Below are 27,067 nucleotides of genomic sequence, written 5' to 3' on the forward strand. Positions count from 1 at the left end.
ATAATGATGCCTCGTACATTGAAAATAAGGGAATGAATTATACCAAAGATACTGCAAACACCTATGCACATCTGAATTGACATCTCGCCCTCATGCAAGTTGAAACAACTTGCACTGAAAACTCAGCATAATCTTTATCCAGCATCCTCCTTCCAAATATAAATTCGTTCTGAACAACTTCTCAGCACTTTAAGATACACGTTCAAATTCATAATTACCACATAATTAGTGTCATCGACTTGCAGTAAAACGTTAATACTTACTGATAGTTAGTTGGGCTATTACATTGCAGCAATGTGGTACAAATCGCTTTAGAGCGGCTGCAGGACGACACTGGAAAGTAAATAAGAAAATTAACTGCATTTCAGAGATGTCAAAGCAAGCGTTTTTTATTGCAGTTTTCAAGTGCAGTTAATAGCAAACATTCAGTATTTCTCCAATCTCTCATTCATGCAATTCAATCTTATTCCAGTAAAAGCAGACCATTTTGCAAACTTTCATAAATATTACAGATAGCTGCTACAATGATGCATCATTTGTCTAAATGGAGCAATTACAAAGGCCATCCAGATCTTCCATGGCACTACCATTTCAACAACACAATGTCTTTCTAGAGAAAGTGAATGTTACTTAGATGCAGCATTCATTATTGCAGCCGAAATCATACAATATATTTTCAGACAAATGGTACAGAGGCACTCTTACAAAGCTGGGTCAGGATTATAACAACAGCTTTCGTTAAAGCCAACAGAGAGCAAGAAATCGAGTAACTATTAGCTTGTACAATTGAATGATTGATACCCCATCCCCTCCTGGAGTAGATGCACGACCATGTCAAAAAGCAGGGCTTGTCAATCAGAAACTGATGCAAAGCGCTGCATTTTCAAAAAAACATGTTGCACTGTATGAAGGTGACCATAATTTAAATGATTTCTAGATGAAATCAATTTGCAATCCCTTATCTATTACAACAATTCTAATAATTACAAACCTTAGAAGCTGCCCGACACATGTCTGCCACCATTCTGCCAGCAACACGGGTTTCAAAAATATTGGTTGTAGCAAAGTTAAACACCTTATCCAAAGCAACCTACAATTAAATAGGATAAACCGATTACAACATTAGATACGCTTGTTCTGCTAAAACAAGTTATCTTTTCCTTTGTTACCTTCTACTCTTCCAGAAAGTATGATAAGAACCAGCATGGTTTTAAGAAAACTAGCATAGTTACACTGAGTGTTCTTGCTGATTTGCGCATAAAATGCTCAGATTATCTCACACTGGCATATACTAGCTTTATATTTATAGTTAATCAAAACTAATGGTCATAAATACTGTAATAAACTGGAGTGCATCTGGGACATTAAAAACATCTCTATGTTGGTGCCACTTGGGCAAAAACAGGCAGGTGATTCATGAAACCAACGTCACCTCAATCTTTTCTGTTGAGCATGACCTTTTATTTCAATGAGGCACTGTAACTTATTTGGCAATTGTTGACAAGAACTAGTGCACAAACCATGCTCCCAACTTCAAATACTCAATTTAGTGCCTTTGCTTTTTTTGCCAATTGCAAAACACATTCAGATCATAATTAGAATTTTTTCAAACTAGAAAGTAATTATTTTAATGAAGGCCTTGAGGGCGCAAGCATCATATAAAATTGAGATTTTCCAACCACATAGAACTAAGTTTATTTCTGCAACAAAACTAAATTTACATTATAACTAAACTAATAAGTTTTGTTGCTAAATAGCATTGTAACTATATATCTAGTTGTTGCTTCATAGATAATCTTCTACATTAAGGACAGCAAGAGAAACAAAGCTCTGGGTGAAAGCAAAAAATTTTTAGAAACCACAATACAACACTTCCTTCTAATAGATTTACAGATAACTAACTAGGTATGATTGGAATCAATATACCAGAAAAATCTCTTTGGAGCACTGTGTGAGAACTGTACTAAACGTTGAAGAGAGTCCCAATTCCACCAAGCTTTCCAAATGAGTCATCTTCTCAGTTTCTGTCTCTTCTCTTGTTTGTTCCAGTGTACTAATTTCAATCAAAGCAAAACATCTAAACCCAAACAAAACAGATGTAAGTACACTAAAGTATTCAGCCATTCAATTCTCTATACACTGAAGAAAATGAATCTTTTGGTTAATCACTCCAGTAGAAAAACAGCTCAAATGGAGTTTAATCAAATCAAAATTGTATGACTGAGACTTGGAAACTATGGAAACATGATGCAGTAAAAACAAAAACTGCAAGAGACAGATGATACTTATCCTTAATTGTTTAGAAACATGGAAAGTGACTTCATACAGTGAATCTCAGAATTCCTACAGTGCAGAAAAAGGCCATTTGGTCCTCCTAAGAGCATCCCACCCATACCCAGCATGCTACCCTATTCCCATAACCTCACATCACCGTGGCTAACCACCTATCCTGCACATCACTGGACACAGATAATTTAGCATGGCCAATCCACCTAAACTGCATGTTTGGACAGTAGTACGAAACCACAGAACCATTAGAAACCCACACAGATACAGGGAAATTGTGCAAACCCCACACACAGACAGTTGCACACACTGGTCCCTGGCGCTGTGATAAGCAGTGCTATCCAGTGAGCCATCGTGCCACCCTATTTTGGGAGGCAGTGATTCTCATGCAGAGGGTCACTGAATACTGGAGTATGTTGACTTTAGGGATAAATTGTGGGCGGCACGGTGGCACAGTGGTTAGCACTGTTGCCTCGCAGCGCCAGAGACCCGGGTTCAATTCCCGCCTCAGGCGACTGACTGTGTGGAGTTTGCACGTTCTCCCCGTGTCTGCGTGGGTTTCCTCCGGGTGCTCCGGTTTCCTCCCACAGTCACAAAGATGTGCAGGGCCAGCTAAATTGGCCAAACTAAATTGCCCATAGTGTTAGGTAAGGGGTAAATGTAGGGGTATGGGTGGGTTCGCTTCGGCGGGTCGGTGTGGACTTGTTGGGCCGAAGGGCCTGTTTCCACACTGCAATGTAATCTAAATTCATAAAGGATCACCAAACATGAAATGCTAACTTCTCGTTTCTTGCTTGACAGTTGCTGTCAGATTTAAAAGTACTATGCTATTTTTATTACATATCCATTGGTCTTTGCTCCAGCTGCTTAAAATATTTGAATAAATCAGGACAAGCCTGATTATCTGGAAAGTCAACATATTCCTATCCAAGAAATTGTTTTGACTTTAAGTGACAACCCACTTGGACTTTGTTTTTATTAATTTGTGAGCCAAGGAATTTCTGGCTAGCCAGTATTTATTGTCCATCCCTAGTTGCCTTGTGAAGTTGATAGTGAGCTGCCTTGTTGAACCGCTTCAGTCCATGTTTTCTAAGTAGACCCACCATGCCATGAGAGAGGGAATTCCAGGAGTTTGATCCAACAAGTGAAGACACAGCAATATACTTTCAAATCAGGATGGTGAGTGACTTGGAAGGAACTTGCAGGTGGTGTTCCCATGTGTGTGCAGCCCATGTCCTTTGAGATGACTGTGGGTTCGGAAATTGTTTTCCAAGGATCTTTGAATTTCTTCTAGACATGCTGCCAATACGGAGCAAGGGAGTGGATGCTTATGCATGTGTTGCCAATTAAATGACCCGTTTGGCCCTAGATGATGTCAAATTTCTTGAGTGTATTGGCAGCTCCAATCATCCTGGCAAGAGGGGAGTATTCCATTACATTTCTCACTGATGCCTTAAAGATGGTGGACAAGCTTTGGGAACTCAGGTGGTGAGTTACTCACTACAGTATTCCTAGCCTCTAACCTGCTTCTGTAGCCATTATGTTTATGTGATGAATCCAGTTGAGTTTCTGAACAATGGTAACCCCCAGGATGTTGAATTCAGTGACGAATACACCATTGAATGTCAAGGAGTGCTAGTTAGATTGTCTCTTATTGGAGATGGTCATTTCCTATCATTTGTGTGGCACAAATGTTACTTGTCATTGGTCAACCCAAGTCTGGATATTGTCCAAACCTTGATGCATTTGAACATTGACTGTTTCAATATCTGGGTCATCATGAATGGTGGTGAGCATTGTGTAATTATCGGTGACTATTTCCACATCTGACCTTATGAAGAAGAAAGGTCGTTGATGAAGCAGCTGAACATGATTGGACCAAGCACACTACTCCTGTAGAGATGTCCTGGAACTGAAATGACTGACCTCCAACAACCACCTTCCTAAGTTCTAGGTATGACTCCAACCAGTGGAGAGTTTGCCCCCGATATCCAGTGATTCTAGTTTTGTTAGGACTCCTTGATGCCACACTCCGTCAAATGCAGCTTTGGTGTCAAAGGCTATCACTCTCAGCTCCCCTCCAGAATTCAGCTCTTCTGTCCATGCTTGAACTAAGGCTGTCATGAGGTCAGGAGCCAAGTGGCCCTGCAGGAACCCAAACTTTGGTCACTAAGCACTATCGACATCACCTTCTATCACTTTACTGATGATGGCCTACAAACTCAGTGAACATGCTTCCAATAGTACATGAAAAGCTGCTAAATAAGGAAGAAATTAATCAAAAACAATTAGCACACATTAGAAGAATTCAGTGTTGAGGAAGAACTGAGTGGCATCAGACACCTGCACCACTGCTATTGTTAATTTAAATAAATGACAAATTCATAAACTTTATTGCTCAGCAGTTGCAAAAAAACAGTGCTAAAAGTCTACAATCTGTGGCAATTAAAACAAATGTCCTCTCATGTGTCACACATTTCTGGCCAGTTTTACATTCTCTGCCATCTGCCTAGGAAAATCAGTGTTGCGTCCTTAACAACCCAAAGATTTCCATATATTGCTGAGTTTGCACATTCAGAACTGATTCGAAGAAAATTACATCGAGCAACCAGTAGAGAATTCAACACTTAATGAATATCAGTTGCATAAACTAATATTTATTTGAGTTAAAAGGTATGGAGTTTCCCAAATCAAGCAGGTTTAGAATGACAATAACTACTTAGGGTACAATCATAATATTTCCTGTGGGAAGGTAATGCGGAACAAGGAGACAGTACCTTAAAATTAGGACTTGGCCATTTGGCACAGAAAATGCATCCTTCTGAATATGCAGGACAGCAAAAATCTGAAATACTCTTCATCCAAAAGGTTATGGAGTATCTAAGTGACTAAACATCAAAGCTAAAATCAATAGTATTTTTGTGAAATATGGTATCAAGCGATATACGGTAAGTCACTGAGATGTACATTTGATCATGATAAAATGGAATAGACTTGAGGGGCTACATGGTCTATTCCTGAGTTTCTTGTTTATTTTATTAGTCTACTAACAGTTACTTACACAGTTCATTCTGAAATCATGAACTTAACATCAATTTCCTTATCATTCAGTATTACACATACAGCTACATTTAACATGATTATGTTTGTGTTCGTGTTTATTTCAGAGGACACTTCAGAAGATATTTGTTTTCATTGCCACAGATTGTAGGCTTTTTGCAACTGCTGGACCACTGTGTTTATTTGTTTGTAATTATAATTGAGATAGCAGACGGATCACTCATTATCCAACCTACCCAATTGCCCAAGACTTTAATAGAAGTCTATCAATTCATTAAAATGATTTCAACTCTGATTTCACTTATACAAACATTAAAAACAGCAATGGCTTAAGATGGCAATTCACCACCACCTCCTCAAGGCCAATAAAGGACAATAAATGCTGAACTTGGCAAAGATACTAAAGTTAAAAAAAAGCACTGTGCAGCTTAGATTTGTTCAGAAAATGGATAAAATAGTCAGCAAGAATGGTCATTTGACTTTACACAATATCTGAAACATTAATGCATAACGTTGAAAATGCTATCATCTAATCTAATTGGCAATTGATTCACATTTGAAAAGTTCATTTTTGTGAATATGCAAATTAAGACACCCGCTTCCTGTTTCAATTGCTGTGACTAATTATGTGTGCATCTGAGTTGATAACATCTCCTTAAGGGGAGGGACCACTTTGATAAAAAAAAACCACCAATTGGCACATCAATGCAACCTGTTTATTCCAAAGGAATATAAAAAATAATTTAGACACTGTATGCTTTGTTCACCTCCCCAAGATCTGCATAATTCAATATACCTCCATTTAAGCTTAATTTCCATGTTATGATAAACTGGAACTGCGTACATTGTGGTCCATGGCTAAAGGAGGGCTCTAATTCTTTATTTTTTTCCCACTTTATACTGAAAACAACTGTAACGTTTGACTTGTAACTTATTCATTTTTCTACATTGTACCTTAGATGGCACCAGAAATGGTGACTGTACATTTTTCACTGTACTCCTGCATCCCTGTTCTTGAGTAAACATGACAGTAAACTTAATTTTAATTCTATTTGCTTGCATATGTTGACATTTACAGTTGTTAATCTGAAACAGATATTTGTCAGACTTTTAGGAAGGAGTTTATAAATTTGCTACCAATCTAATTTAGAATTTATTTAACAAACAATTTGTGAAGTGTTACTCTAATGATTCATAAATCTTAGATGTACCTGTCCATAAACTGAAGAACAAAATCTTCAAATTCAGCTGTGGCTGAGCAAAGCTCCCTCTCTACCTAAAATAGAAGAAAAAGTATGCCATTTCAGGTAAAGACATAAATTAAAAAGATTTTATAAACACAGTTCAAGCAGAATCACAACAGAACAAAGTAGCCCACTTGAGTGGCACCCCGCCAAACACTTTCAACATTTGCACTCTGCACCGCTGTTGTATGTTGGCAGCAATGTACATCACTGGCTGTTCCACTCACTCCTGCTCCTTCCAAGCCTGTGACTTCTGCTTGGAAGGACAAGGTCAGATGGATGAGAACAACGCAACCTGTATGTTCTACTCCAAGCCATATTCTATCCAGAGTTGAAAGTATACTGGTGGTTCTTCACTGTCACTGTCAAAATCTTGGAACTCCCTCCTAACAACATTGTGGCTTTGATCAACCCCCAAGGACAATGGCTGATCAAGAAGGTAGATCAACTACATTCAAGGTCAGTTAGGGATGGGCAATAGTGCTGGTGTAGTTAGTGAAACCCACATCCCATGAATGAACTAAAATTTTTTTTCATATTAAGATTTTTGTGTCCCCTCACTCTCACTTTATACCCATTTTCCTTCTTGAAAGGGTTGATTTTTTTGCTAGGGGACAGTTTTATTGGGTCAGGGAAAACAGTTGTCCCAGTTAAAATGTAATTCTTTGGCAGGGAATTTTACACTGCATTGACATCCCATACTTCTACTCAAGCCCACAACTAATGAGGAGAACCACACCTTGCTTCAACTTAATCAGTGGTCAGTTAAAATGACTTATACAGGGCCTACCATTCCCAGTCATATGGTCAGCTGCTCACTGCTCCCAGCAATACTGTTGTGACTGTATTCAGTCCCCAGTGGAGATGAGTGCAGAAGCCAAACACCAAGGCAAGTTGGAGGTGTGTCAGAGAATTTTCAGGTCCAGGCTAGACAAATGGAAACAAGTGGCCCATGCAAAGCTGGCTACCCAAAACCATTCACATGCAAAAATGGAACAGGGGCTGAGGGTATTTGCATTGTGCCCAATTTTACACCATCAACCAACTGAAACTCAGACCCAGGGAAATGCAAAATTCAGCCCTTGCGCAAAAGATAGAAAAGTGCTTGTCTGTAAGAGGTATCACACCTAAACTACTGTCAGACAAACGAACAAAATGACCTGCCAAGCAGAGGTGGCTTTGTGATTAGTGCCTCAATGTTGAGAATATTGACTTGGTACAAGGTGCTGCTTTTGACCTCCTTTCTTGACATGAGATTTGGAAAATTGTGTGAAGTAACTTAAATAAAAAAAACTTTGATGTATCTGCTCTAAATTGTCTAAGTCCCCAGAAGTGTTGGATTAATTGTTGCCTTGTAAGTCATAACTTCAGTTCCAAGTTTGACAACCTAAAAACAAGATAGCCACCTGGTGAAGCAATAGCAAGGAAAATGGTCCCACAATCAGTTCTGCTGTATCCAGTTATGAACTGCAGTGATCTATTAGTAACTGAATGAGGGGGTTCCACAAACATCCCCATCCTTTAGGATGGGAAAGCCCCATGTTAGCCCAAAAGACACGGTTAAATGGTGCATTTGCAAACAAGTCAGTAGTGCTTAGCAAATGATCCATCTCGGCATCCTCATGAAATCCCCAAGACAACTGATGCCAATCTCCAGACCCTTCATTCACTCCACATGAAAACGAGAAATACCATTTACAGAACAACCTCAATTAGCCAAACGAGACGGACGGGGAGTATTTTGTTCGGATAACAGTTTGGATAATGGGTAGAGTTTTTACTGGACCTTGAGATCTTGTTCAGATAATCTGAAATTCAGACAAGTGATGTTCGGATAATTAAGATTGTTCTGTATATTTTAGTAATAGTCGACCCCTATGTTTGGTCAAATAAGTGCTCCGGTTTCCTCCCACAGTCCAAAAGATGTGCAGGGTCAGGTGAATTGGCCATGCTAAATTGCCCGTAGTGTTAGGTAAGGGGTAAATGTAGGGGTATGGGTGGGTTTCGCTTCGGCGGGTCGGTGTGGACTTGTTGGGCCGAAGGGCCTGTTTCCACACTGTAATGTAATCTAATCTAATCTAATCTAAAAAAAAAACCTAGAATTTTCCATATGTCCCATGTAAAAGTTGACCCTAGTTCTTCACAGAAAACAGATCAACGTTTATGAGTCAGTGTGCTGGCCGTCACATCCCACTCCAGCTTTCCAGTCTGCAAGATGTTCCGCTCCACTCCTGATTTTCCAGTCCACTGGCTGCTGTGTTCCACTCCCGGTTTTCCGAATTACCATAATTCAATTTTTGCTTTATTTGTTTAGAGATCAATTGAGCTTCTGCTAACAATACAGTATGAATTTTGACAGGCATGATTTTCAGCCTTTCAAAAGTAATAATAGTCAACCCCATAGATTTAACCAAAAGGTAGTCAAGAAAATTTGACTATTACTCAAGTACATATGGTAGCCAAAAGCATTTGGAAACAACAAGGGCTGTGGTCTTTGGTGACAATACTGAAGCTGTAGAACAGAACATATGCTCCAGAGCAATTTACGTCCTTAGCGAAATTGATTCAATACATCTGCAAGACAAGCATCTATCTGGAATACTATTTCTAGATGCATGACCCAACAAGTTTGAGAGATGGGAGGGGGGTGGTGGTAACAGACTTCCAGCATCATAGCAGCAGGCCAAATGCCACTTACAATGAGTTTCAGTCACTTTTTCTCCACAATCCGTGGTTTTCAAGTGTATCTGATCTCAGTCCACAAGCAATTTAAAAAAAACTTTACCCAAAAAAACCACCAAAGGACAGGTTGTCCCACTGATTTCCAATTTGCTTGATGCCACAATTCTTGAATTACTCAAGCCGTGGGAAGGCTATTTCAGACATGCCGTCATCACAGGATGTGTTCAAAGAAATATTTGTTGGGCAATGTCTTGCAGACCAGTTGTAGATGACAAAGGCCATCAGCCTCACAACAACTATCTGACTGATTCCTGGGTTGGTCAACAACTTGTGAGTATGCAAGATACTAGCAGCCTTCAGAAAGCTGCAAAGGCAGATAGTGCATCTTTTTCTCCAATAAAATATTCAAAGCTTGAAGCATGCCAGTTTAATTTCCCCCACCAGTCGATGTAATCTGTGTCCTTTAACCATTAACTAACAGACTTCGCAGTTAAAGTAGCAATCACTTGTGCCTCCTGCAAAGAGATGAAAAGAATCTAGTGATGTGAGATTGAAGAACATCAAGTCCTGGCAACAAAAGGATTCTCACCAACCCTGCAGACGGAGTCATTTAATTGCTTTCCCACTTTTATTTTACCCCTTCCACCCATAACACCTATGCAATAATAATCTGACATAAAAGCAGTTGGATAACCATCAACGTGGTGAAAGACCACTTTTCATCAGTTCAAAACTGGTTGGTCTGCTAGAGTTCTCCTTGACTATGCATTTTAGACTGCAATGCCGCAAGTATTGGGAATACAAATTTAACTGGTACTCTGAGTCACCTGCCATTTAGAAAATTTTAAGTGATTTTGGAGAAAAGGCAAGCAAAGTTCTGAAGGCAATGGTAGACTGCATTAATGGCCCTTAGGTATCATGTTGCAGAAACAGTTGCCTTGTGATACTGGAGTTTGTCTTCGCTTGGGATTGAAAGGATGTAGTTTTAAAATTGAATAATTGATTAGGTGTTAATGAGTGCCACTTGTTTGAAGAGCAAGTTTTTTTTATAATAAATGGATCATTTTTAGTTAATTAAGGAAGCCTGGTGACAGTCTCTCTTATTCTGGGTAGAAGAACAAAAATGAAACAATTAGGCATTTGAGTGACTGAATCAGTACATTAATACAAATGGTGTAACCAGTATGGTTGTGGGGCTTGATCATCAGTGCATTCCACTCATCACTGTCACTACACAAGGTCCAAGACTACATACTGAGGAATGCAATAAAGCTTTTTAAAAAGTCTTATCACATGCTGTGGGTATCAATGGCTAGGCCAGTGTTTATTATCTTTCCCTAAATGTCCTTCACAAAGTTGTGATGTGACCTATATTTTATTCATTCAGGTTGTGTGGGCTTCACTGGCTAGACCAGCATTTATTACTCATCTCTAATTGCCTTTCAGAAGGTGCAGATGAGTTTCACTTCATGTGGTGTAGGTACACTCTCAATGCTACTATTTCCAAGATTTTGACCCAGCATAGAACAAATGCCAGAGAAGCGGAATGAGTATGGTCACAGTTGAAAGCTTTCTGTCATAGCACACCAAAAGGCTGAAAACTGTAAAGCCCCTCAAGGCTGCATGTCCAACAAGAAATATGATCAACAGTATTGAAACTTTATTAAAGTGCCTTAGTGATATATGTTGAAAGAAGTTTATTTCTGCTGCACTGTCATTTACAATTGGAAATGTTTTGCCTCAGGTTGGCATGGAATGTATACTGTAAATATTAGTTATTACAATCTATGACCTCAAACACTTTTTGTACTGCTGCGGAGTGTTCAAGGTCTGTGCAAAACAGCAACTTTTAAAAACTGAGTCAACGGGTCCAGATAACATACATTTTTGGGAAAAGCACAATACAACGCACAAGTCAGAAGTAGTATGGAATACTTTCTCCTTTCCTGTATGAATGGAGTTCCAACAATACATGATTCAACACAATTCATATCAAGATAATTTGCTTCTGAAGGGTAGCTAGACCCAAACACAGACTCTGCTTTTTGTTTTCAGTGCAATTTGCTTGATCAGCAATCCGAAGAACACTTTAAACATTCGTTCTTTCCACCATTGGTGGCAGCAGGATGCATCATAGACAAGATGCAGTACAGCAACTTGCCTAGCCCCCTTTCAGTCCCAAATACCTAGAAGGAAAAGGGGGCAGTTGGATGGTAAGAGACAAAGTACACATGAATATGTATTGGTAGCTATTTCTTCTGAAAACCAGTGCAAATGTGAGTCATATCCTGTGCTATAAAATTATAAAGCTTAAGTGTTATGTTTTCAATCATTTCTTCACCCTTCCTTAAATTAACTTATTTTTAAAGGAAATAAACACTTTTGATGACTTTTAAATGAAATTACCTCTGAAAGATCATTTCTCTCTTGCAAAACTGATGAACAGTCCACCAAAGGCACAAGAGTAGAAAATGTAGCTATAAACTGGAATGTGATCTACATGGAAGTAAGAACAAATTTTTTAAAATGCACAATTTTACAAAACTTAACTTAAACCAGAACTATATCTTTATCAATATGTTTGTATCACATTATTTTTCAAGAAACACAAATAAAACATCAAGATATTTCCAATGTCCACAATCAGCAGTCCCGAGGCTTTTTGGGGTATTATTTTCTATCAATTTAGAAAACATTGTTGGACAAATATAATAACCACCAGTATCTATAAATAACAAATAATGAACTTCCTCACCTATTCTGGGACATGTGCCTCCATACTATTACTTGACTTCTGGATTAGAGTTTTTCAAACTCAAACACAGTTTACGGCTTAGTTTTATCAATTTCTTAACAACTTATATTTATACAGTACACTGATCATAATAAAACATCAAGGATTTTCACAAAGGCATTAAAAAAAATGTGACATCAAATCACATATGAAATCACATATGATGACACTAGGACAGATGCCCAAAGCCTACTCAAAAAAGGCAAATTTTGCAGATTGCCTTAAAGGTAAGGTGGTTTCAACAGCTGAAGGTGTCAAGCAAAAGTCAAAACATTAAATCAGGAATTCTTCTCAGACCAGAATTAGAGCAGCAGTCATATTGGGAATTGTAGAGCTGGAGGAGATAACAGAGATAAAGAAGGGACAGGCTATGGAAGGATTTGAAAACAAGGATAAGAATTTTAAAATATGGGCATTATTTATCTGGGAGCCGATGTATGTCCGCAAGAACAGGTGTGATGGATGAATGATATATGGCGAGACAAAAAAAAATTGAGAATGTTTGACTCAATTCCATAAATGTATAGTCACACATGTAAGAATATGTTTATATACCATGCACTTGCTGAAATCATTTGGGTCCACTCCAGGTAGGGCTCTCATTAATAGAGGTAGCATGTGTGTTGGGCCTTCAGGGAACCATTTTCCTCCAGAAACCAGACTGCGAGCAACTCCTATTACACAGCTTAGGGTCGCTGTGAGTTGGTGAGGTTCTGTTAAAGTTTGCATTGCAGGATATGTTCTAAGATTAAATTCAAAACACAGAAGTTACATTTAAAAGATTGCTCTCAAAAATAATGTACAACTATGATAATATAAAAACAAATAAATTTATCTATCATAAAAATAAATTGAATTATCACAATTTGTATTTATTGTCTCCATTTTCATTCATCTTTGGGAGTCACCCATTTTCTAGTAGTAAATGTTATTGTGTAAACGCAGTGTTAAAAGCGTCAGTCTTGTTTTAGATATTTTCGTTGTAAAGAGTCATTTCTATAACAAAGGATCTCACGCCTTGTACAACACTGCCAAATAAAATACAATCCCTCCTAATTTGAAGATAATCTTTTTCCTTGTGTCACATTGGACACCGTCCCACTGCTTTGGAATGCACCCCATGACCCAAATGACAAAACAAGGCCTGACACAAACGGCGAAGCACAAGAGAGGAATAAATATAATAGTTATCACTGTGACAAAGTACTTTGAAAAATACTAGGGAAGCTAATGGGGCTGAAGACCAATAAGTCTCCTGGACCTAACGGGATACATTCTAGGATATTAAAAGTACTCACTACAAAGATAGAAGCAGCACTGGAAGTAATCTTCCAAGAATCCTTAGATTCTGGAAAAGTCCCACAAGATTGTTAGTCATTTATTCAAAAGGGGCAGGAGACAAAAAGCAAGTGACTATAGGTCAATTAGCTGAACATCTGTTATTGGGAAAATGATAGAGTCAGTTAGAAAGGACATAATAGCAGATATTGTAGAAATATTAGGTATGATCAAGCAAAGTTGGCATGGACTCAAAGAGGAAACCACGTCTGACAAATTTATTGGAATTCTTTGAGGCGGTAACAAGCAGGATAGGTAAAGGGGAAGTTGTGGCTACAATATATTTTGGTTTTCAGAATGTGTTTGATATGTAATAAGGTAAGAGCCCAAGGTGTGGAAGTAGTATATTAGCATAGATGGACAACTATCAAACTAACTAGGGCAGCACAGAGGTTCAGTGGTTAGCACTGCTGCCTCACAGCACTAGGGACCTGGTTTCGATTCCAGCCTTGGGCAACTATCTGTGTTTGCACATTCTCCCCATATCTGCTTGGGTTTCCTCCAGGTGCTCCAGCTTTCTCCCACAATCCAAAGACGTGCAGGTTAGGTGAACTGGCCATGGTAAAATTGTCCGTAATGTTCAGGGATGTGTAGGTTAGGTGCATTAGTTAGGGGTAAATGTAGAACAGGAGGGGAATGGGTCTGTGCAGTTTACTCTTCGGAGGGTCAATGTGGACTTGTAGGGCCGAATGGCCTGTTTCCACATGGTGGTGAGTCTATGATTAACGATTCTCATCAAAGATAAAAGGTAGAATAAGGAGCTGCATTTCAGGATGGCGACCTGTAATTAGTGCAATCCCTCAGGGATCAGTCCTGGAGCCACAATTATTTACAATATATATTAGTAACTTAAATGACTAAAGTGAATATATGATCAAGTTTTCAGATGGGACAAAAATAGGTGGGAAGGTAAATGATGAAGATGACAATCTGCAGTGGAATCAAGATCAGCATTTAACGATTTTTTTGACTTTCTACTTAATAGGTTAAGCGAGTAGACAACTTGGCAGATGGAATAGAATACGAGAAAATGTGAGATTATGCAGATTAGCAGGAAGAGAAGTTGAATATTATTTAAATGGAGAAAGACTACAGAAAGCAACAGCATAGAGGGATTTGGGAGTCCTCATACATGAATTATAAAAACTAGCATCGACATTCAGCTGGTAACATGGACGAAAATGGAAATGTTGGCCTTTGTTTCCAAGAAAATGAAGTCTTAAAATAAGGAAGTCTTCTTAATACTAAACAAGGCATGAGTCAAACCACAGCTGTAATACTGTGAACAGTTTTGGTTCCTTTATGTAAGGAAAGGCATTGGCGTTGGAGGCTGTGTAGCAAAGGGTCACAACGCTGATCCCAGAGAATGAAGAGCTTGAGGAGATGTAATATAGTAGCGTTTGTGAACAAACATGTTTCCTGACTATGGCTAAAAATAATTGCACATAGTAATACAATTACAGCAGGCTAGGGTGCGAATGAACATTTATGATATGCTATTAAATGCAAGATGTCACAGACCACGAAGATTGGGAAAGCCAACCCACCTGAAAAGGTTTCTGAGAATGTCATGAACCAGTCAATGTCATTTCCTGTCTAATTAAGCTCCAACACCCACTTTTCTAAAAACTCCAGATGGGCCCTGAAAATTTCACCCACATACCTCCTCTAAAATTGTATCCTTCAGTTTTTGGTGTTTTTATTACTTTCTTCTGACCAAAATGAATCACTTCACATTTCTTGACATTAAATTTCATCTGCCACTGGTTCCCCCTGCCCATCAACCCATCCCACCAAGTTGTCATTTTTTAAGTCTACACTACACTAATATATATTCGTCTGTGGTTCACATTACTTCCAAGTTTGACCATGAGAACCTTTTTCCACATATGGAGTCAGCTACTACGAGGGGGCATAGCTTTAAATTAAGGGGTGGTAGGTATAGCACAGATGTTAGGGGTAGATTCTTTACTCAGCGAGTCGTGAGTTCATGGAATGCCCTGCCAGTAGCAGTGGTGGACTCTCCCTATTTATGGGCATTTAAACGGGCATTGGATAGGCATATGGAGGATAGTGGGCTAGTGTAGGTTAGGTGGGCTTGGATTGGCGCAACATCGAGGGCCAAAGGGCCTGTACTGCGCTGTATTTTCCTATGTTCTATGTTCTAATACTGCAAATTTTGAAATTGTGTCCTGCACATTAAGGAGGAGAAAGTGAGGACTGCAGATGCTGGAGATCAGAGCTGAAAATGTGTTGCTGGAAAAGCGCAGCAGGTCAGGCAGCATCCAAGGAACAGGAGAATCGACGTTTCGGGCATAGGCCCTTCTTCAGGAATGAGGAAAGTGTGTCCAGCAGGCTAAGATAAAAGGTAGGGAGGAGGGATTTGGGGGAGGGGCGTTGGAAATGCGATGTGGAGGGAGGTCAAGGTGAGGGTGATAGGTCGGAGTGGGGTGGGGGCGGAGAGGTCAGGAAGATGATTGCAGGCTAGGAAGGCGGTGCTGAGTTCGAGGGATTTGACTGAGACAAGGTGGGGGGGGGAGGGGAAATGAGGAAACTGGAGAAATCTGAGTTCATCCATTGTGGTTGGAGGGTTCTCAGGCGGAAGATGAGGCGCTCTTCCTCCAACCGTCATGTTGCCATGGTCTGGCGATGGAAATGGGAGGGTGAGTTGAAGTGTTGAGCCACGGGGTGGTTGGGTTGGTTGGTCCGGGTATCCCAGAGGTGTTCTCTGAAACGTTCCACAAGTAGGCGGCCTGTCTCCCCAATATAGAGGAGGCCACATCGGGTGCAGCGGATGCAATAGATGATGTGTGTGGAGGTGCAGGTGAATTTGTGGCGGATATGGAAGGATCCCTTGGGGCCTTGGAGGGAACTAAGGGGGAGAGGTGTGGGCGCAAGTTTTGCATTTCTTATGGTTGCAGGGGAAGGTGCCGGGAGTGGAGGTTGGGTTGATGGGGGGTGTGAACCTGACGAGAGAGTCACGGAGGGAGTGGTCTTTTCGGAACGCTGATAGGGGAGAGGAGGGGAATATATCCCTGGTGGTGGGGTCCGTTTGGAGGTGGCGGAAATGACGGCGGATGATACGCTGTACATGGAGGTTGGTGGGGTGGTAGGTGAGGACCAGTGGGGACCTCTGACCTCTCCGCCCCCACCCCACTCCGCCCTATCACCCTCACCTTGACCTCCCTCCACCTATCGCATTTCCAGCGCTCCTCCCCCAAGTCCCTCCTCCCTACCTTTTATCTTAGCCTGCTGGACACACTTTCCTCATTCCTGAAGAAGGGCTTATGCCCAAAACGTCGATTCACCTGTTCCTTGGATGCTGCCTGACCTGCTGCGCTTTTCCAGCAACACATTTTCAGCTCCTGCACATTAAGGACTCGTTTAATAATAAAAACCTGAAACCTTTTCAATGGAACCATGTCTGAAACAAGACTCTTCCTTGTAGTAAAAACAACATTTTGGTTACAGGTCGATCTGCTATAATGTGCATTTCATTAACACAAATTTGCTGTAACACGATTGACAAATTGGGGACACTTTTTAATGCCCAAACTTTTAAAACGTACGTTGGCTGTAACACGGTTACATCGCTAACACTTTTAAGCGCTGTTTCTAAAGCATGATTTTTCTGTAATGCAGAGTTGCACCAGAATGCAACTACCATGTTGTAGAAAAACCTTCTGTATTTATTCCCAGCTAATTTAAGAACTAAATTATAACAACTTTTACAAAATCTGTGGCATGCTATCTTTTGACACATCCACTGAATCATTTGGATATTTTAAAAGGAAATATTTTGTTAACAGGTTTTAAAATCCATTCTAAACATGTTGAACAGATTTAAACCATTATTTTCAAGAACTGCTTACAATGGCATTAAGCTATTGGCTTGCAGATATGTAACAGAAGTAATTAAGTGATGCAAACATTAAAAAAGGCAGGCGTAATTTAAGACTTACTTTTCAAGTACAGGTGGGATGACCAGCTCTGGCCGCATCAAAGCCAAATTTTGAAGGGCCTGAGCAGCCTCCAGACTTCCAGTCTTACTGAACATAGCAAGCAATACAGGTTGTTTGATGCTTTCCACAAAATCAGTAATGTCCTGCTCTGTCAATTTGTGGCTATCTGGTACAACATTTAGCCAACTTTCCTTTTTGTACCGCTCTCTGTGCAGTCTTCTCACAACACTAGCAGGTAAGCGTTGTAACAATTTCATCAGTTTCATCTGTTCAAAAATAAATCAATTCCGAGTCTATTAATTGTGAGGAAGGAAAAAGGAATTTACATGAATCGTGACGAATTATGATAAAAATTAGTTCTAAATATGAGATATTAAATATGAGATATTGCAAATCAAATACAATTCTTGATAGGCTTTCTCAGAATACAATGGGACTTTGATCAGGTGGGCAAATGGGCCTAGGAGTGGCAGATGAAGTTTCATTTAGGTATATGTGAGGTGCTGCATTTTGGTAGGGCAAATCAGGGCAGGGATTATACACTTAATGCTAAGGTTCTGGGCAGCGTTTCCGAACAAACAGACCTTGGGTTGCAGGTCAGTAGTTTCTTGAAAGCGGAGTTGCAGGTAGACAGGGTAGTGAAGGCATGATTCCTGATGAAGGACTTCTGCTCAAAAGATCAATTCTCCAGATCCTCTGATGCTGCCTGACTGCTGTGCTTTTCTAGCATCACACTCTCAATTCTGATCTCCAGTATCTGTGGCCCTCATTATCTCCCAGTGAAGGAAGCATTTGGCACACTTGCCTTTATTGGCCAGTGCACTGATAATAAGAATTGGGAGGTCATTTTGCAGCTATACAGGACACTGGTTAGGCCACTTTTGGATGACTGCATTCAATGCCAGTCTCCCTGCTTTAGGAAAGATGTTGTGAAACTGGAAAGGATTCAGAAAAGATTTACAATGATGTTAACAGGGTTGGAGGGCTTGAGCTATAGGAAGAGGCTCAATAGGCTGGGGCTATTTTCTGTGGAGTGTCACAGGCTACAGGGTGACCATACAGAACTTTATAAAATCATTTGGGAGCATGGATAGGGTGAATAGTCAAAGTGTTTTCTCCAGGGTAGGAAGTTCAAACTACAGGACATCAGTTTACGGTGAGAGGATAAAGATTTAGAAAGGACCTATGGGGCAACTATTTCCACATAGAGAAGTGGTGCATGTATGGAATGAGGAGCAAGAGGTGATAGTGGAGGCAGGTACAAGTACAACATTTAAAAAGCATATGCATATATGAATAGGATGGGTTTAGAGGAATATGGGCCAAGTGCTGGCAAACGAGACAAAATTAATTTAGGATATCTGGTCGGTGTGAATGAGTTGGACTGAAGCATGTGTTTCCTTGCTATACATCTCTATGACGCAGTGACCCAAGTCAAGTGCAAGACAACTGGGAATATATAAATACACAAGTATGAAAAGGATGTAAAAGAGAAGAGGGGAAAGGAAGATAGAAATGATAGCTCCATGCTTGCATTAATAAAAGCACGATGAATAATTTCCTGTATTTAAAATGTACCTTTATTATTCTAATATAAAAACTAAATAACTGACATGTTTATTACATGTAATTTCCTCCTTTGGATTTAATTGTCAATTAAAAAAAGCACGTAGAATAGTGTTAAAACGTGTGGAGGAGAAAAGAAATGTCAGTATCAAGGAATGTTAAAACACCAATAGTAGCAAAATATAGGTGCCCTAAAAGCATCTAAAAGTCTGTTTTCAAATTGTGCATTGTGGAAAATTCGCACTGCAAAAACTTTGGAAAAGCAATATCAGTTAGGCAATAGAAAAATTATATAGAGCAAAATTGTAAGTAACAAATTAAAAACAAAGCTGGGGCAATGATATAAACTTTCCATACATAATCCTTAAGGTCCCAAATATAAACATTGGAAAAAAATAGTAGGGAGAAATAAAAATGAAATAATTTAAATAACTTCTGTTTTTATTTTAATAAATGGAAGAAAACTAACATTCAGTCATGATAGTCTTTTCCTTTTGAAAACTCCAATTCATTTTCAGCTAATTTTTATACATGGTTAATTATATCCCAATTTTACAACAAGTAGAGAAGTTTAGCATTAAGGGATGAAGAAAGAACGCTAAACTATTTATCCAGTTGGGGGTGAAAGCTACGGTATGACAAACTCCTGCTTTGATAAACTCCACGTTTATTTAAAGTAATAAAGTCTACAAGAAATGAGACCAAGTTACTGTGAAAAACATTAAGCAAACTCTCTGCTATGCTCCAAGTACTCCTGAAAAATATTATATTCCATATCAAATATACCCAACTATGCGCATTGGCATGCAGGTTTCTGAGATCTGCAAATTCCGTTGGACAAAGCGTTCCATTTAGGGATAGTCAGCATGGTTTTGTATGAGGGTAATAGTGTCTCACAAACTTCATTTTATTTTTAGGAAGTAACCAAAAAGATTGATGAGGGCAGAGCGGGAGACATTGTTTACATGGATTTCAGCAAAGCCTTTGACAAGGTTTGCATAGCAGACTAATTATGCAAGTTAGATTACATGGGATTCAAGTTGAGCTTGCTAACTGGATACAAAATTGGCTTGACAGTATAGGACAGAGGGTAGCTGCGAAGGGCTGTTTTTCAGACTGGAGGCCCATGACCACAGACATTGGTACTGGGTCCACTTTTGTTTGTCATCTATAGAAATGATTTGGATGATAATATAGGAGGCATGGTTAGTAGATTTGAGGATGACACCAAAATTGGTGGTGTTGTGGACAGTGAATGTTATTTAATATTACAAAGAGATCTTGATCAGTTGGAGCAATGGGCTGATAATTAGCAGATGGAGTTTAATTTGGATAAATATGTGATATTGCATTTTGGGAAAATAAACAAGGGCATGACTTATACAATTAATGGTCAGGTCCTGGGTAGTGCTTTGGAACAGAGACCGAGTTCAAGCATATCTTTCTTTGAAATTTGTATCACAGGCAGACAGGATGGTTAAGAAGGCTCTTAGCATGTTTGCTTTCATTGCTCAGACCTTGGCGTACAGGAATTGGGATGTGATGTTGAGGTTGCACAGGCCACAGGTGAGGCTTCATCCAGAGTACTGTGCACAGTTCTGGTCACCCTTCTGTAGGAAGGATATTATTAAACTGGAGAGAGTTCAGAAAAGGTTTACTAAGATGTTACCAGGAATGAGGGTTTGAATAATAAAAATAGGCTGGAGCAGAGGAGATTGACGGGTGACCATATTGAGGTTTATAAAATCATGAGGGGCATAGAAAGGCAAATAGCAACGGTTTTTTTCCCCCTAGGGTAGCGAATTCAAAACTAAGGGACATATTTTTAAGATGAGAGGTGAAAGATTTAACAAGGACAATGAGGGCCAATTTTGTTATTTTAGAGTGATTCATATGTGGAATGAACTGCCAGAGGAAGTGGTGGACGCAGATAGAGTAACACTTAAAAGGCAATAAATACATGAATAGGAAAAGTTTGGAGGGATAGGGGCCAAACGCAGGCAAGTGAGACAGGTTTAGTCTGGGAATATGGTTGGCATGGACTAGTTAGATGGAAGCGTCTGTTCCTACGCTGTATGACTAGAACTCTAAGCTTTATCCTGACAGCAGGGTTGCTTTACTGGCAATGCATACAGGTGAATTTAGTTTCTGTCTGGATTGGAAGAGTAAGCCATGTGGTACAATGGTAACGTTCCTACCTCTGGATCAGAAAGCCTGAGTTCAAGCCCACCTGCTCCATTAGTGTATCTCAACAAGTTTGAACATATTGCTTAAAAAAAATCTGTCTCATTCAGAAGATACAGGCATTTAAAAAGACAAAACTTTTCATGCCTAGGATTGAAACAACTTGGGTGGTGGCCCAAAAGCAGTATTGGATTGGCTTATCATTAAGAAGAACAGCTGTATTCAGTTCCATTGCAGTTAAAAGAATTAAATATCAGGCACTGTATACAATGTGGCCAACTGGATATTACTTGTTTTGCATCACTGCCAGATACGCTGTTTTTATCCAGCAAAGTGTCGACTGATTCTGCTCCTCCTTGAATCGAGTGTTTAGTTATGTTTACGTAGCCTTGCTCAATGATGTTTCAAGCTACTGACTGAGACAAAAATGTACAAGAGTCATAGGGAGTTATTCAGGGTTCAGTTTTGAGATACTACAACAGGTCCATTGAGATATGCATTAGGTATAGTTTGAATATTTATTTCACACTATCGGTACTGGCAGTCAAGAACATCCATTGAAATAAGTAAACAGCTAAACAGGCATAACAAGAATCAGAAGTACCTACCAACCATCTCCCATTATTAGAAGGATGATAGAATGATGCAATGCTGTTAAAAAATCCATTCAAATGCTTCTGTGCTAATTTACTGGGACCACCCTAACAAATTAAAAGATCTGAAAGTTAATCAAATTGCATTTCAGAGTGACATCCAATTACACACCACATTTTAATTCAAAGTGGAAGTCATTTTCAAACAAAAACATTTTGCACAATATGAAGACGTTACTTTCTCCAGTCTAAGTATGTGCCTTAATAGACAAATTCACAGTTGAAAATTACCAATTTTAACCAAATAACAGATAGCAAGAGTGGTAAGGCAGTTACCCATCAATGGAAATCGAGATTCCCAATTAATTTTCACTATTTGAGGAATTTGTGAAACAAAATCAATGGGCGATTGAGGCTGCAAAAGTGAGCAAAATTAATCAGAACAGTTTAGTAAAAATAGCTGAATAATCAACACATCCTTCTCTTCATTCACTAAGAACATAAGATATTGGAGGAGGAGTAGGCCATCGAGCCCTTCAAGCCTGCTCAACCACTCAATAAGATCAAGGCAGATCTTTGCGTGGCCCCACCTCCACTTACCTGCCTGGGCGGCAAGGTGGCACAGTGGTTAGCACTGCTGCCTCACAGGACCAGAGACCCAGGTTCAATTCCTGCCTCAGGCGACTGACTGTGTGGAGTTTGCACATTCCCCCCGCGGGTGCTCCGGTTTCCTCCCACAGTCCAAAAATGTGCAGATCAGGTGAATTGGCCACGCTAAAATTGCCCGTAGTGTTAGGTGCAGGGATAAATGTAGGGGAATAGGTCTGGGTGGGTGCGCTTCGGCGGGTCGGTGTGGACTTGTTGAGCCGAAGGGCCTGTTTCCACACTGTAAGTAATCTAATCTAATCTAACCTTCTCACCAGTTGACGATGATGTCACAATAACAAATCTGATTGGACACAAAGAAAAGCAAAGTAGGGCAAGGCATGGCAGAACTTAGACACTTAATGGCAAGGTCCTGGGGAATGTTGCTGAACAAAGAGACCTCGGAGTGCAGGTTTATAGTTCTTTCAAAGTGGAGTCGCAGGTAGATAGGATAACGAAGGCAGCATTTGATATGCTTTCCTTTGTTGGTCATGAGAAAGTCTATAGCCTTAAAACTTGTCTTTAAACATTTAGACTAAAATGTAATGCTGAATTATAGAACACATTTACTGCACTAGAAAATAGACAGGCAGGAAGGCTCAGAAAAAGGGGGGAACTTAAGGAATGCAAAAGATAGAGACACCTGTGCTCACTATGTGATAACAGGATACTGTAAGACAATTAAGAACATTTGCCTTAGCATCAGTGAATCTGTGTGAACACGACACCAAGTGATAACATTCACAGCCATTCCCTTGTGAAATTAATGACAGTGTTTGATTCTGACCCTGAAACAAAACTTGGTACTATCAAAAACTTTGTAATTAATGGTCAGATGCTGCCAATTATAATGGATTCTTATTACTCCTTGCAAGCGGAGCAGTCAGAGAGAAAACAGAATCTTTGCTGTTACAAAGCTCTGACTTGAGAGTTCAGAAGGACAGTAGAGAGACCTGTTTAGTGCTGAGGCTGTTGAAGCCAGTAGAAGATTAACTCTTGGATTGAATTTAATTGCATTTTGGGACTTTATGATATTGAGTAGCCACTACCATTTATTAAATACAAACTCTAAAAGATAATATTGATGAAGCCTTAACTTACTTGCTGTTCTTGCAGACCACTCTACAGACCTTATGGGCTGTTCCACTGTCAATTCTAATTAATCAGATCTTATGTCTCATTTGAATGTGAATCACAAACTTGAAAAGAAGGCATGTTTAATTCGAGACTAATTAAATCACTTTAAATACAACCTTGCAGTAACATTTCAGCCTCCAGTACAGAATGATTCTGTGCTTAAGATAAAGAGCAGGAATCTGCTCCCAGCTTAAAATTATTCTAAACCTAACACCGAAGAGAATCTGACACCATCTGTGTCAGGAAGCCATTTTATGGTCAAAAGTTTGCCCCTCCTTGCTAAGGAGCCATTTCGTAAAACAATGTTATCAGCCATGCGAGCTGTGCAAGGTTACCTTATGACATCTCCCACTTAATTTAGACTGGTACTTCTTTATCGGAACTTATCTTGCCTGCAGATGCCTAACTCAACTGGGTATGTTTTTCCCACCTAATGTATAGCTCAAGGCCTGTAGGAGTGATAAGTCAAGCGCACACAATCTGTCAATTAACTTTTCTTCTTTACAAATTAATGTCTTTCACTGTAATTTGTCTAATTAAGAACATGCAATGCTTTTGTAAACTTTTGTATAAAGGAAGCCACTTTGTATCAGTACATCGGAGTAGCCTGCTGGGGTGCTTGAAGAGCTGGTACCCTACTCTCCTAGGTTCTTAGAACTTAATTTAGCTTATAGGTATCAGTGCTATGTTGTGACAGTGATGCTATTAGTGAATAAAGGGAATGACTAAAATTAAACTAATCTGTCTGTAAGAGGTTTTTAATTCCAAACTTCCAAAGAGTATGATCTCTGGGTTGAACCAAGAGAGAGGCTTTACAGGTCTCAGTCCACAAGGGATTCCCTGGGCTCTCACAAATCTCCACTTTAACAGTCAGAGAATTGAGCATAGGAGTTGGGAGTTCACATTGCAGCTATACGGGACATTGGTTAGGCGGCGATTGGAATACTGTGTGCAATTCAATATGCAAATAGACTGGGTGAATAATGTTGCCATTGGATCCAAAGAAAGGGAATTCATGGAATGCTTACAGGATGGCTTTTTGGAACAGCTTGTCATGGAGCCCAGAAGGGAGCAGGCTATTCTGGACTTAGTGCTATGTAATGAGCCAGACTTTATAAAAGATCTTAAAGTAAGGGAAGACTTAGGAGACAGCAATCATAATATGGTAGGGTTCAGTCTGCAGTTTGAAAGAGAGAAGGCAAAAGCAGATGTAATGGTGTTACAGTTAAATAAAGGTAATTACAAGGGCATGAAAGAGCAACTGATAAAAATCAACTGGAAGCAGAGCCTATCGGGAAGACAGTAGAGCAACAATGGCAGGAGTTTCTGGGTGTAATTGAGGACACAGTTCATCCCAAAGGAAAGAAAGATTATCCGGGGAGGATTAGACAGCCATGCCTGACAAAGGAAGTCTGGAAATGTATCATAGAAAAAGAGAGAGCCTATAAAGTGGCCAAGAGCACTGGAAATCAGAAGATTGGGAAGACTACAAAAGCAAACAGAGGATAACAAAGAGAGAAATAAGGAAAGAGATGATGAAATATGAAAGTAAGTGAGCCAGTAATATTTGAAATCATAGCAGAAGTTCCTTTCAATACATAAGAAATAAACGAGAGGCAAAAATAGACATTGGACCGCTCCAAATTGATGCCGGAAGGCTAGTGAAGGGAGGTAAGGAAATAGCTGAAGAACTTAATAAATACTTTGTGTCAGTCTTCACAGTGGAAGGCATGAGTAATATCCAAACAATTAACGAGAGTCAAGGGGCAGAGTTGAGTATGGTAGCCATTACAAAAGAGAAAGTGCTAGAAAAGCTAAAAGGTCTAAAAATTGATAAATCTCCTGGCCCCAATGAGCTACATCCTAGAGTTCTGAGGGAGATGGCTGAAGAAATAGCGCAGGTGTCGGTTGTAATCTTTCAAAACGATCACTGGAGTCAGGGAAAGTCCCAGATACTTTGAAAATTGCTGTTGTAACCCCCTTCTTCAAGAAAGGATCAAGACAAAAGATGGAAAATTATTGGCCAATTAACCTAACCTCAGTTGTAGGTAAAATTCTAGAATCCATCGTGAAGGAGGAGATTTCTAAATTCTTAAGATAAAAGGGTTCTTTTTTGGAATGGCAGCTAGTGACAAGTGTGTCCCACAGAGTTCCGTGTTGGGGCTGCAGCTGTTCACTTTATATATTAAATGACTTGGATGAAGGGACTGGGGGCATTCTGGCAAAATTCACCGATGATACAAAGTTAGGTGGCCAGGCAGGTAGTTGTGAGGAGGTGGGGAGGCTGCAGAAACATTTAGACAGTTTAGGAGAGTGGCCCAAGAAATGGCTGATGAAATTCAATGTGAGCAAATGCTAGGTCTTGCACTTTGTAAAAAAGAATACAGGCAAGGACTATTTTCTAAATGGTGAGAAAATTCATAAAGGCCAACAACAAAGGGATCTGGGAGTGCTAGTCCAGAATTCTAAGGGTTGAGTCTGAGGTTAAGAAAGCAAATGTAATTTTGTCATTTATCTCAAGAGGGTTGGAATGTAAAAGCAGTGATGTGCTACTGAGACTTTATAAAGCTCTGGTTAGGCCCCATTTAAAATACTGTTTTGAGCCCCACGCCTCAGGACGTACATACTAACACTGAAGCATGTCCATTGATGATCCCTGGAATGGTGGGCCTAACATACAATGAACGGCTGAGGATCCTGGGATTGTATTCATTAGAGTTTAGAAGGTTGAGGGGATAGAAACTTAGAAGATAATGCATGACAGACAGCGTGGACACTGAGAATTTGCTTCCAATAGGGTGGGATACTAGGACCCCTGGGCATAGCCTTAGAATTAGAGGAGGTCAATTTAAAATGGAAATGAGGAGACATTTCTTCAGCCAGAGGATTGTGGGCCTGTGGAATTCATTGCCATGGAGCGCAGCAGAGGCTAGGACATTAAATATCTTCAAGGCAGAGATTTATAAATTCTTAATCTCGCAAGGAATTAAGGCAAACGGGAAAAGTGTGGGTAAGAGGCGTTCAAATGTCCATCAGCCATGATTGAATGGCGGAGTGGACTCAATGGGATGAATGTCCTTACTTCCACTGCTATGTTTTACGGTTTAATTCAGGTCTCCCTCCTATTGGAAGTATGTTGTGAAACTTGAAAGTGTCCAGAAAAGATTTACAAGGATGTTGCTAAGTTGAGGAGTTTCGCTATAAGGAGAGGCTGAATAGACTGGGGCTGGTTTTCCCTGGAGCATCGGAGACTGCAGAGTGAACCCGGAGGCTTAGAACATCATTCGGGGCATGGATAGAGTTAGATGACAAGATATGCATGTGCATGCCTGCACCCATAACTAGAGGGCATAGGTTTAGGGTGAGAGGGAAAAGATTTCAAAGGAACCGAAGGGGCAACTTTTTCACAGAGGGTGGTGCTTGAATGGAATAAGCTGCCAGAGGAAAGGGTGAGGCTGGTACAATTACAACATTTAAAAGGCATCTAGATGGGTACATGAACAGGAAGGGTTTAGCGGGATATCGGCGAAATGCTGTCAGATAAGACTACGCTAATTTAGGATGTCTGGTCGACAC

At 39.9% G+C, this 27,067-nt stretch overlaps 1 protein-coding gene across 3 annotated transcripts in view; it reads right to left on the reverse strand.

Moving 5' to 3' along the window:
• Nucleotides 1-27,067, reverse strand: part of LOC122552867 (proteasome activator complex subunit 4-like) — a 193,287-nt gene that overhangs the window by 110,105 nt on the left and 56,115 nt on the right. For all 3 annotated transcript variants that reach the window (XM_043695950.1, XM_043695949.1, XM_043695948.1), the window contains 8 exons: nt 21,725-21,817; nt 17,367-17,632; nt 12,622-12,808; nt 11,679-11,768; nt 6,558-6,622; nt 1,927-2,077; nt 992-1,090; nt 264-333 (listed from right to left, as the gene is read on the reverse strand). In XM_043695950.1, the coding sequence (XP_043551885.1) occupies nt 264-333; nt 992-1,090; nt 1,927-2,077; nt 6,558-6,622; nt 11,679-11,768; nt 12,622-12,808; nt 17,367-17,632; nt 21,725-21,817 (1,021 nt within the window). The remainder of the gene's footprint in view (nt 1-263; nt 334-991; nt 1,091-1,926; nt 2,078-6,557; nt 6,623-11,678; nt 11,769-12,621; nt 12,809-17,366; nt 17,633-21,724; nt 21,818-27,067) is intronic.

This window comes from Chiloscyllium plagiosum, chromosome 9 (genome assembly GCF_004010195.1).
Source record: "Chiloscyllium plagiosum isolate BGI_BamShark_2017 chromosome 9, ASM401019v2, whole genome shotgun sequence".
Lineage (NCBI taxonomy): Eukaryota > Metazoa > Chordata > Chondrichthyes > Orectolobiformes > Hemiscylliidae > Chiloscyllium > Chiloscyllium plagiosum.